At 37.2% G+C, this 12,557-nt stretch overlaps 2 protein-coding genes across 2 annotated transcripts; one reads left to right on the forward strand and one right to left on the reverse strand.

Annotated features, from left to right (window-relative positions):
• Window positions 1-517: 517 nt before the first annotated feature.
• Window positions 518-2,206, forward strand: LOC113332498 (1-aminocyclopropane-1-carboxylate oxidase homolog 1-like). Its single transcript, XM_026579037.1, has 4 exons — window positions 518-1,044; window positions 1,246-1,567; window positions 1,640-1,718; window positions 1,753-2,206. Exons 1-4 carry the CDS (start codon window positions 518-520, stop codon window positions 1,929-1,931), a joined length of 1,107 nt encoding a protein of 368 aa, XP_026434822.1. The 3' UTR covers window positions 1,932-2,206.
• Window positions 2,141-7,671, reverse strand: LOC113332496 (heparan-alpha-glucosaminide N-acetyltransferase-like). The gene is made up of 13 exons (XM_026579036.1): window positions 7,358-7,671; window positions 5,488-5,625; window positions 5,312-5,393; window positions 5,128-5,204; window positions 4,919-5,034; window positions 4,694-4,811; window positions 4,275-4,391; window positions 4,087-4,178; window positions 3,648-3,714; window positions 3,470-3,551; window positions 3,294-3,385; window positions 2,917-3,060; window positions 2,141-2,429 (listed from the first exon to the last, which is right to left on the reverse strand). Exons 1-13 carry the CDS (start codon window positions 7,490-7,492, stop codon window positions 2,283-2,285), a joined length of 1,407 nt encoding a protein of 468 aa, XP_026434821.1. The 5' UTR covers window positions 7,493-7,671; the 3' UTR covers window positions 2,141-2,282.
• Between the last annotated feature and the right edge of the window lie 4,886 nt (window positions 7,672-12,557).

Here is a 12,557-nt window from a genome sequence, read left to right on the forward strand (position 1 = left end):
AAGAACCAAATTCCGAACCTTCCTGCCGATTTTGATCACAAACCAAAAATAATCAGTCAAACGCGACTATAAGAAGCAAACCCGATATCAAAAACCTCATGTTCATCCAAAAACTGATCATCGGTAATCCTAATAGCAGAAAGCGAACAGATAACCATCTCCTGTTATGCAAAATGTCACTACATGCATACTCACCTGCTTGAACTATGAGTTACTTATTATCATGGTCTGCATAAACTGCTTGAACTCTTACTGTTCTTCAGTCGATTAATTATTTAGAAAAGAAAATCTTGCTGATCAGAAAAAATCGTATTGTTTGCATCGAGCATCAACATCTCTATTAAAAGATTAGATTATGTTCATGATTTTGGATCTCGGTCGTAACAAATCTTTTAATACCAGCGAAATTCTAAAAGTCACTAGAATTTGATTGTCGTTGAGATTGATACTTTTCTGATCTTAGTTTTTCCGATATCACTAACTACTCGATACTTCACCCAGAAAAACAAAAAAGTTAATGGAAGTTTTTGGTGCAGGGGAAGTCGCTAGCTATGATCGAGTAGCAGAGTTAAAGGCTTTCGACGAAACGAAAGCCGGTGTCAAAGGAATAGTTGATGCCGGTGTTGTGAAGGTCCCCAGGATCTTTGTTCGGCCAGCAGATGAAGTCGCTGCGGATGAATTAGTCTATACTAATGAATTTGAGACTCCAATGATTGATTTTGAAGGGTTGGACAACACCGACCGACGTAAGGCAATCATTGATGAGATTCGACATGCATCAGAAACATGGGGTTTCTTTCAATTGGTGAATCATGGGATACCCAATAGTGTAATGGAAGATATGAAGAAAGGTATTCGTAGTTTCAATGAGCAAGATTTAGAAACTAAAAAACAATTCTACTCAAGGGATCTGAACAAAACTGTGAGGTTTAATAGCAACTTTGATCTCTATAGAACAAAGTATGCTAACTGGAGAGACACCCTTGCCTTTAATATGTTTGCTCATGATCCTGTAGATCCTCAAGAGTTGCCATACACATGCAGGTATTTCCCCTATAAATCCATTGCTTTTACGTGCAGTCTATGCTAGTGATGTGGTGCAGGATAAGGAGATACAGCAGTGCAGGATAAGCATTTAGTTTACAGTTTCTGTTATACTCACACATGTTAGTAAATGCTTGTGTGTATTGCTAGTACTTTGTTGGCAAGCTTCTTATACATATTATTCTACTGCTATTCAATCAGAGATGAAACAATGGAGTATCTGAAGCATGTTGTGAAGCTAGGAGATGTCCTTACGGAGTTATTATCAGAAGCTCTTGGACTTAAACCTGATCACCTTAAAGCCATGAGTTGTACTGAATGGTTGCTAGTTGTCCTTCACTATTATCCAGCATGCCCCGAGCCAAAGCTAACATTGGGTGCAAGCAAGCATGCTGATCCTAGCTTCTTTACGGTTCTTCTGCAAGATGAAATCGGTGGCCTCCAATATTATCATCAGAACCATTTGGTATCTGTCAATCCAACCCCTGGAGCTTTAGTAGTAAACATTGGTGATCTGCTTCAGGTAATTTAGAAATATGATTTGTTCGGAGGGTTCAGGACATGTACACTGCTAACTATCATTTTTTCCATCCAGTTAATGAGCAATGGCAAGTTTAGAAGTGCTGAACATAGGGTCATCTCTAATCATGCTGGACCAAGACCATCAGCAGCAGTTATGGTCCCATCTCTAATCATTTTTTCCATTAGTGTTTTTTAGACCAACGATCCAGCAAACATCCTCCAAGAAGATTTATGGTCCCATCAAGGAGCTATTGTCAGAAGATAATTCTCCTGTATACAGAGAGATCACATTCAAAGAATATGCCAAATATTACTATTCCAAAGGGCTTGATGGCGTTCCGGCACTCGACCACTTTAAGTTGTGAGGCAGGTATAATAGAAGACGAGATAAATACTTGAACTGTCTTGGTATGGATATTTGTCTGATTTATGGACTAGTGGTGACATGTGAGAACTAGCAGCTCTTATTGTGAAGTTTCTGTTACCATTCACTGATAGTAAGAGTGTAAATTTGTCATGGTACTACTATAAGCTATCAAGGACAGGCAAGGCTAGTTAACACTATCCATCATCAGAGAAATGACAAAGTTCATTTTTCAGTGCTTTGAATTAATACAGATTTAAGAATATCTGATCAGAAGTTGCTAAAGCTTCCGATAATTTTTTTTTTTTTTTTGGTTCATACAGATTTAAGAATAACCGATCATAATAAGCTACTAAAGCTTCCAATAAATACCAAACTGATGCAAAACGCCCGCAACAAGACCCCAGAATAGGATTTCTGCAAATATAACGTAAAGTAAAATGCCTACTTTTCTTGAGTGCCACAATCCTATGAAGACGTGTTTCTTTATCCAATATATCTGCAACAAGAAATTGATTCAAACCCGTCATCGAGGATTTTATAGCATTCGAACAGTGCACACTTATTTGATAGGGTTCCATCAAGTATAGCATCCAACTCATATATCCATAATTTTTTTATGTAGACTTCCAAGAAATGGACTTCAACAGGAACGTGTCATTTTCATGCTGTCTGGTGTATGTTATAGGATCAAAGGATGAGTGACTGAAGTATAACACCTGATAGATGGTGATGGTTCTTGTACAAATATGCATACGTATATGAAGTTTCATTGACCAAATTAAGGACACCATGCATAGTAATGCCTGTGGAAATGTGTGTATATTTCTTGGATGGGATTGACTACTTGCACATTTTCATTTCAGATTGACTACTTTTACATTTTCATTTCATACAGGGCTTAGAGACAAATAAAACCCATTAAACTACAAACTCGTCATAAAATTGGCAAATATGTTTATTTTTTAATAGTCATCGAGACATACCAATGTGTTATGAGGATCTTCGTAGTACCATCCATTGATAAATCCTGCAAATATTCCTTCTGCTGCCAGTACGAAAACAAGCATAGCGTTCATACCAATCCACTCCAGAGGCAAAAAGAGATAACCCAACCCGAAGATGTCAACCTAATAAGTAGAACAATGCCGAAGTTACAAACTTCAGATATTATAGTAACTTGATACAAAAAACTAATGCGGTCTAGGTGGTATTACAACACTTAACAGAAGACACAATAGTCACTGTTCAGATGTCTGAGTTCAAAAGTAAAACTGAACATAATTGATGGACAATATGAGGGAGACCAACAGAAAGTGCTTGGTTATAAAGATTTCATATCTGGTTCACTTTAGTGACATACCAGAACATATAAGGTCGAAAACACCAATCCTGCTGCCCCTGCGGTCAAACAAACATAACTGAAGCTGCACAACTGCTTGTTTAATGGAATACCTGCGGTAAAAAGGAAACAAAGTTATGGAACATGAAGAGAAAATAAATAAATTAGTTTTCACATCCAAGTCAATTCCTACTAACCATTTGTGAAATGCAGAACAAGTCCTAATGTAAGGAGTGAAAGACCCATTCCCAGCCAATGTTTCAGTCTATCCAAGTGACCCTGGAATTTCATGAGAAAAGAAAGAAATAAATAAAAATCTTCAAGGACCTTAAGGATAAATATCTTGAAAGAGGACTATGAAACCACAAAGCCGACCTTCATGTGTATGAGAACGTGTCCAAAATGCACCCCAATGATTGTCGTGAGGATAGCTGCTATTGAGCTGCATAATTCGTAAAAGAAAACGTCTAGTTAAAAGCTATAATTCGAGAGAGTTATGATGATGATCTAGACAAGAGCTTATTAGCGCAATTCGTAATGTTTCTTTAATGTAAGGTTTGATGTGAAAAAGTGTGCCATCTGATTCCATTAACACAGAATTCCGGTAGAATATAATGAGAGAATGTAAGTAAAACACACACACAGACATTTCGAGTAAAAGCTTTAAGAAATAGTTAACTAAAGCTAATTTTTCAACTGGCCAGTCGATACACAAAAACATTAAAACATCACAATCTAGACCCAGAAATAGCCAACTAAACAACTATTGTGGAATTTTGCAAAAAGTAAGGTTTTGAGCTATTGTAGGGAGGACCTTAGAAGTCCTTCAGGTTCGAATGGTCCCTGGCACCATAATGGAGCATCTTTACGGAAAGGCCCCTCATAAGGGGATCGATCAGTGCAAGCCTGCAGAACTTCACAGAAAAAGAACATTTACAATCTATAATGTAGTGAGTGAAAGTTGAACCATAAGAACGGATATCGAGGGAACTAAATACCCACCTTAGATCTCTTCCAAGCTGGGCGTTGATAAATATGATTGATTCCTAATACTTCTCTATCAACATATCCCACAGCATTGCAAGGAGGATCCAATCTTCCCCTTACACCACATATAACCTAAGCTTTAACAGTGATGTCAGCATTTGTAGCAAGTAAACATTAGCTCGGAAATTAGCAACTGACGACTCAAGGTAGTTCTGTGTTCGTTTAACTCACTCTTGAAAAATGAAAAATTGAAATTTGGATGCCGTGCTGTAAACATTTTAAAAGAAAAGTACAGAACCAAAAGGAAATGTAATGCAACCTACATTTAAGACTATCATGAGTAATTTTTGGTGCTAACTTCGGATTTGAAAGAAAACATATGTACTTGCAAAAGTGTTATGCTTTAATTTCGAGATAATAGGTAAAAGACTCACAATGAAATCCTTCCCATAGTCAGGGCTGTCTTTGTTGTGGACAGTATACTTCCAGTCGGGAACATAAGTCCCATAGAGTACGGAAAAGTATACAGCTAGAATGCATGCACCTGCTATCCTACAAATTCAATATCAACAGGGTAATCCTTCTAGCTGTTTCATTAAAACAACCGCCTAACAGAAATTGGAAGTTCTGACCGTCCAATAGATATTGGAAGTTCTTACCAGTGCCAACTGTATAGAGTATATATAGACCATCCACCAGGTGCAATATCCTTGGTTTGGGCATTTTTCGTAGTGATCTCCAGTAGTGAAACGACTACGTACACAAGAGCAATCCTCTAAAACCCAAGAAATGAGATTTTTCAGACAACACAAGTTTTGTATAAATAGCTGAGTGCATGTGACAACAATGAAAATGTGATGTACAACACCTGAAGGATGCCAAACCACCTTATATGTTTCATATCAACTCCATATGTTAGCTTGTCAGGAGCGTGCGAGTACCCTCCTTCATAAAAAAAACCACTCTGGAGCTTCAGAAGTTGACTCAACATAATGAAGTCGCTTTATTATTTTAAACTGAACGTTTGCAAGAGGTGTGCCATGGAAACCAACCTTGTAAGATGAGACCCCAGAAGACAAGTTTGATTGTTCTAATAATCACTTTCTTTATAGAAACAAGCCTGTCTGGGATTCTCTGCACGGGAGATCATATGAAAGAATCACATCATCTCTGTTGTTTCAATTTGACTTCAGATTCGACCAGCTTAGTTACAGAAAAGAAAGTAAACCTTGAGTGCTAGAGCAATAGCCATCCCAACAATGAAGAGAAAAAATGGCATGACAAAGTCTGCCAAATTACAGCCAGTCCATGGTGCATGACTGATCATTGGCCATTCTCCTCCAGCATCATCCACCAATATCATCACCTAAAGTGTACACAATCAATTAGTCACTGTTGTCTATCTGTACAGCTTACATAACACTAACATTGCAAGATCCAAACCCATGAATCAAACTGATCATATATCTGACACATATCAGTGTGCAAAATCAATTTGCTGCAAACTGGAAGAGGCATTCCATTTCAGGTCCATATTCAACAACTATGCATTTTAGAACGTTAACAACTATGACAAGCTGAAACTATCATTTTCTCTAGAATTTTTGTTTCAAACATGTTAGGATTGACACGACTTCCTCGCTAAATACTCGTCACTTTGGGCGTAATCCCCTCTTTCACCATAGATTACGAATGGCTTTCGTGCGGGACCCACCCTGCTACCCAAACCTGTTCCCCATTCATTGGGGATTAGGGTATCCACGTCTCTGTACATGCATGCGTGCCACAAAAGAGTGTCTACCCTAGCTACGGTTATTGATTATTATTTTTTTGCACCACCAACCAAAATCAGAAAAGTGTGACCGAGTGCTTTTGTTTGCTAACTCATCTGAAGCTTACTCAGCTGAATCAACTCGTTCCAAAATCCCATGAATCAAGGATGTCCATCCAAGTTACGTATTACTAATGATACTTGAGTCAATCATTACATCTAATTCATACATGACATGCACAAAACTAAGAAAAAACAAGATTTGACATCCGAGGGAGATTCACACCTTGGTCAAAAGGCAAAACCACAATCGGTCGTGAGGCAGTTGCCCCCTAACAGCTAACCCACTAAGCATATTTCTCCCCCAAGCACACACACATGACAAGAGTCCCTTTTTATTTTTTGCCCCCACTATAGAGCTATTGTGGCTCCTCCAATCCTCGATCCAGCAAAAAATAAACACCCCTTTGAGTGCCTCTAAATGATATTAAGTTTATTTTTTCCAGATTTTCTAGTCTCTTACTAAAACCCCAGGGCACTCAAATCAGTAACAAATCAAACAGATCCTGTTTCTTGTTCTCACACATTTCAGTATCTGCAACCAGTGCTAGAAACAGTAGCGTTTATATCAAAACTTAATGCCAGCATCCCCACATCAAGTCTATCAACAGCCATACATTTTACAAACTACGACAGGCTGAGACTATCAATTTTTCCAAAAAAGAACATTGCAGGACCAAACAAAAATAGCAGACGCACTGCTTGTTTTTGCGGTGTCGTCTGACAAAGTCCCATCACTCCGGAGACTCCAATTTTATTTTACTAGATGGATATCAATCTGAGTTACATTCCATATGACTACTGACCCTTAAGTTGGACTCCAAAATAACACCAGAATTTAAACGGTTTCACATCTCAGTGAGGTTCACACCTCATCCCAGAGGCGAAGCTTGCGTCCATCATGGGGCAATTGCCCCTAACACTGGCTCACTAAGCCTCTCCCACACCACACACACCAAAAGACTAAGCCTACTTTTTAGTTTACTTTTGCAAAGACAAATCAACTAAACACCAGTTCGATTTGTCTCCAAAATGAAAATTTGAAGCATGATTTGTGTCTAGATGATAAGTAACTAAGTCCAATTTCAAATTTTCTAGTCTCCAATTTTAATTTCAATATAAAATATAAAACAAAACACAAAATCAATCAAAATTTCCAAAAAAATAAGTTCAGAAATTAGACGATTAGGAATTTGAAGAAGAAGAAGAAGAAGAAGAAGAAGAAGAAGAAGAAGAAGAAGAAGAAGAAGGGTTTTTATTGAATTACCGCAACAGTAAGACCTCTGAAGATATCAAGAGATGCAACACGTTTTGTTTTCTGATGATGAGCAAGTAGTTGTTCATTTGGTGCTGTTTCTTCTTTCTCCTCCTCAACGATGAGACGAGCTTCCCGTTGTTCCATTAGAGATTGATTTAATTATGGGGTGTCTTCTAGTTCTACTATCCTTTTAATTTCAGTATAATTTCAGTGGAGAGATTCTGGTGTGTTGTTTCTCTCAGCTGATGTTTAATTTTGTTAAATCAACAATTATTTATTCTCTTGGATAAGAATTTTGTTCTGTTGGTTGATGGGAAAGTTGAATTATTTGAGCTATTGGGTTCACGAAATTGTCGCTTCGGCCGAGTAGTTAAGGCGTGGGCCTGCTAAGTATACAAGTAAAGATATTTTGTTTCACAAATAGGGGTGAGCATGGGGTGGCATAGACCGATTTTCACCCAATCCGCATCCAATCCAGTATACAACGGATTTCAAATTTAGCATCCGCATCCAATCCAACATCCAATGGATGGACGGATTGGATACGGGTAATCCAATGGATTTGTTTTAGTTAAAATTTATAATAAAAAAAATAAAGGCAACATAAGTAACTTCTCATATAACCTACATATCCTATATATGTATACAAATATATATGTGCCATGGAAAACACTCCAAGCAACCACGTTGAAATTTTTTCAATTTATCTATAATATTTTCTAAAACTATATATATGCTCTTAAATTAACAGATATGGATGCCCAACGAATTTTCAAGGTTGCATCTGGACCCAATCTGTCATCCGTTGGATGTCGAAAATTCCATCCGCGTCCAACCCATTAGCGAACGGTCCGAACATCCATCCGCAAAAATACGATTGGTCCCGGTTAAATCCACGGATTACGGACCAAATGCTCACCCATATTCACAAGTCATTCTGAAATCGGCTTTGCTAGACACATCAGGTATTTTTCACCCAAAAATACACCGAGTGAGAGAAACCTCTGGAACCCACCAGGAGAAAAATAGGGGGTGGGGTTTATTTACTGTGGGACCCACTTATTGTGCTGCAATTGTGTAGCCAAACTAATTTCTGACAGTCAAAAAAACAACTTCTAAATGTATATCCAAACCCGATTAACATCTTGTTCTAGTGGTTATTAATGAAACGAAGAATGAGCGATAATCCAAAAACAAAAAACAAAAAATTGTTTTTCCTTTTTGATCTTCCTCTTGATGAAAAGGAGGTTTAGAGGGAAAAAGGTGTACAAAAAATTTCAATTAAACATGAAATTATAAGAGCCCAATTGGATTTGTTGCAATCAAAACTATCAAAACCCAATGTCTTTGTTGACCTTTTCTTGCCCATTTGGTGCTCAAATTGTTAATCTCCATGATCAATCCAAGTTATTTCATAATTTACGATTAAAACAAATATTAAAAGTAGATTGTTACCAGTAGCAATAGAAATAGTCATAAGATTTTATAACTATTGCAACAGTTTACTCCAACATCTGAATTGTTTTAACTCATATGTTTTTTTTTCTTTTTTTCCTTTTCTCTTCAAAATACTTAAGTTGTTTCGCAAGAGTTGTAGATAAATTTCTCTTGTTCCTTTTTCAAAGATACTTTAAACAAAAAATATCATGCAAACAAAATGTAAAAGTTTATTGTTGCCTTACAACATTCGTGATTTTTGTTAGAGCATTGCTCGGTCGAACTCGCATGCGTTGCTATCTCAAGCATGTTTGTCAATGTTAGTGATCAAAACTATAAGTCTTGATTTCTAGTCTACTATAGCTAAGGTCTCGGACTAGGATAGAAAATGTAGTTGAGCTGAAGAACTCCATGGCAATCATCATACAAGACGAAGGACTACTCAAGGAACCGGTGGATCTTCATCGACTAAAAGGTATGTGGAGACTTGAACTTATCTATCACTCAAAAGTCTATTTATATCCTATCTTGAGACAAAAGTCGTTTAGCTATATAGACTTAGATTATACACATTTGTTATTTCGAACAGAGTTTATCGCCTATCCATTTCTCGAAATATGTGTTGGTAAGCTTTCGCTTTAGCCAAGTTCATCTTTAACTAGTAACGAAAGTCATGACAAGTTTCAATCACTTTGAAAATTGCTTACTTTGACGAAAAATAGTTTGTGAATAACAACTATAGAATATCAACGTCCTCTAAGAATGTTTCAAATGATTGAAATGGAAGTTTAGATTATATAACCATTGGAGGATAAAAGCATTGTTGTGGAAACACATATATGTATAAGTCCTTATTCCTTGAACCGAAGTTTGCGAACTTTGTTGATCAAGAGAACCGGAATAGTGGCGTGAGCCAAGTCCGCGAACTGGAGGAAGTTCTCGACCCGAGAAATTCTGCTGGAGTTTGTGAACTCCGTCCGGGAACTTAAGTCCGCGAACCCAGTCTGCGAACTTGAGTAGGTTATATCTAAAAACGATGTTTGTGAACTTTTCTTATATAAACTAAGAAATGCAAATTGCAAACCGTGGTTATATAGTTCATGAACCGATTCGAGTGAATCAAATCGTTTTTGCTTCAATTGTGTCTTGTATAGTTACATAAGATTTCCTTGCAATTGAACAACTCTCTAACTAGTTCATTTGAGTCACTTGAACTAGTTACGGTGAAGAAGAATATGGTTGATATGAAAGTGATCATATGGATAACCATTTGGTTGACTATTGTTGAACCAACAAATGTACAAGTTTGGGTACGGTTACACAAGACTAGAAACGTGCATTTCATTTGTGTGTAACAAGCTAGTTTTCGATCCAACGGTTGAAAGATATTATCTTGAATCTAATCAGGTTTTCATCTAAAGGTGAATATTGAATGCTTTGTGACCAAGCTAACATTGATTGCAAACCCTGATTTGAAAGACTATATAAGGGAGAACTCTAGCAACTGGGAAACCTAATCCCCACACCTTATGTGTGATACTATTTGTGCTAAGGTAGAGTCGATTCTCCTTTAACCTTTGGTTTCTTCTTCTAAACCAGGTTAACGACTTAAAGACTTCATTGGGATTGTGAAGCCAGAGAGATACTACTTTCTTGTAGTTGTGTGATCTAATCTTGATGTTTCTATCGTACAAGTACAATTGTAATAATTGGCTTGAGAACGATATCTCCGATAGGCAAGATATAAAATTAATCACAAACACTTCGTCTCATAGTTTGTGATTCCGCAATATCTTTTTTCGCTGCGTCGATTAAGATTATTGTGAGGCGATTGATAATACTAGGTTGTTCTTCGGGACTATAAGTCTGGTTTATCAATTGGTTCCTGTTCACCTTGATTTATCAAAAGACGGAACAAAACTCATAGGTATATTCGTGGGAGACGGACTTATCTCTTACCGTAGACTTTTCTGTGTGATACAGATTTGCTTATTAAAGTCTTCAACTTTGGGTCGTAGCAACTCTTAGTTGTGGGTGAGATCAGCTAAGGGAATCAAGTGCGTAGTATCCTGCTAGTATCAGAGACGTAAGGAGCGCAACTGTACCTTGAATGAGTGTGAGATTGATTTGGGTTCAACTACAGTTCAGACCGAAGTTAATTTGGAGTAGGCTAGTGTCTGTAGCGGCTTAATACAGTGTCTGTTCAATCTGGACTAGGTCCCGGGGTTTTTCTGCATTTGCGGTTTCCTCGTTAACAAAATTCCGGTGTCTGTGTTATTTCTTTTCCGCATTATATTTTGTTATATAATTGAAATATCACAGGTTGTGCGTTGTTCAATCAATTAGAATATCCAACCTTTTGGTTGTTGATTTAAATTGATTGACACTTGGATATTGGTCTTTGGTACCATCCAAGTTATCTCTCTAGTATTTGATAAAGACTCGCAGATTTCTATTTGCTTGAGTATATATCAAATCGATAGATTGAGATATAAACTCTTAGATATACTTTTTATCTAGATTGAGTCTGACTGTCTAGTTGATTCTCTAGAAAGTATATTGGAGTTTGTCCATACATATTGCTAAGCGAAATATTGGTAGTGGTTGTTGTACCCCCACTTTTTCAATTGGTATCAGAGCAGGCAAACACATTCAAGACCTTACAAGTCTGTGTTTATAGCGATCTGACTCTATGGACAAGAGTACTATCTCTGATAACGCAACATCAGTTCAGAGACTCTCGTGTGAGCTTCAAAGTCCTGAAGCTTCCGAGGAAAACTCTACCTCCTGTTCCTTGACTGAATCTGCATTCGACTGGGAAAAATCTCTTGATGAGAAGTTGGATGAACTTTTGGATGACAGTGATTCAGAAGAATGACAAAGTATTGATGAGGAAGTCTCTCAATATATCAAGTTGTTTGACCATGCTTCGAAAGAAAAGAAGTCAACAACTTTCTTGAGTAAGTACATGACTCCTCTTTGTCAAGAAAACAAAAAATTGAGAAAACTCTTTAAAGGATATGATGGTGGATATAGTCTCCTAAAATCTATCGTTAAAGATCGTGAAGAAGATGTACGCACAAAAAGGTCTGAATGTGATAATCTTCTCCGAAATCTCTTTGTGTTGAAAGAAAGACTTGCAGAAGCTGAAGCAAGATATGACTCTCAACAAAAATGTTTGGATGACAAAGAACTCAGTCTTCTTGCCAAAGAAAAATCCTTGGAGACTGACCTTGCAGCTGCTCTTGATAAAGTGAAATCACAGGAAGGGAGTCTGAGAAGATTCAATTCTAGCTCTACAAAATTGTCTTCTATGATTGGAGCATGTAAAGAACATCGTGATACACGTGGTCTGGGCTATAAAGGAATAGACGCTCCAAAAACTAGTAAGATCAATTTTGTTTAAGTTATTGATAATTCTTCATATGAAAAACCGTTTGCAGCTTTTAATGTGTCTAAGAACAAGGATTGTGCTCCTTCTAACATGAGAACAGCTAAGAATAATTCCTTTAACTGCTATTATTGCGGAAATAAAGGACATTCTGAGCGAAAATGTCGTTTTCGTTTAAGGAATAAAAAACTTCACAACATTCTTGCATGGGTGTCTAATGAAGTTATTAAACCTGTCTCTCATATTGTCGGAGTAAAAGGCATTGTTGACAAACAAGAAAAATACTGTGATAAGTCTTTTCTTAATTGTGCGTTTGAGACAAAAAATACCGACAATGGTAGAAGAAAGAAAGGCAGTAGAGCAACTGACTTCTTAAATAAC

This window comes from Papaver somniferum, unplaced genomic scaffold, assembly GCF_003573695.1.
Source record: "Papaver somniferum cultivar HN1 unplaced genomic scaffold, ASM357369v1 unplaced-scaffold_131, whole genome shotgun sequence".
NCBI lineage: Eukaryota > Viridiplantae > Streptophyta > Magnoliopsida > Ranunculales > Papaveraceae > Papaver > Papaver somniferum.

Coding starts and splice junctions, on each gene's coding strand:
- LOC113332498 (XM_026579037.1), top strand. CDS start 518: ATGGAAGTTTTTGGTGCAGGGGAAGTCGCTAGCTATGATCGAGTAGCA. Junction 1,045..1,245: donor GAGTTGCCATACACATGCAG/GTATTTCCCCTA, acceptor CTATTCAATCAG/AGATGAAACAATGGAGTATC. Junction 1,719..1,752: donor ACCAAGACCATCAGCAGCAG/TTATGGTCCCAT, acceptor TTTTTCCATTAG/TGTTTTTTAGACCAACGATC.
- LOC113332496 (XM_026579036.1), bottom strand. CDS start 7,492: ATGGAACAACGGGAAGCTCGTCTCATCGTTGAGGAGGAGAAAGAAGAA. Junction 5,035..5,127: donor GGTGGTTTGGCATCCTTCAG/GTGTTGTACATC, acceptor CTTGGGTTTTAG/AGGATTGCTCTTGTGTACGT. Junction 2,430..2,916: donor AAGATCCTCATAACACATTG/GTATGTCTCGAT, acceptor TTCTTGTTGCAG/ATATATTGGATAAAGAAACA.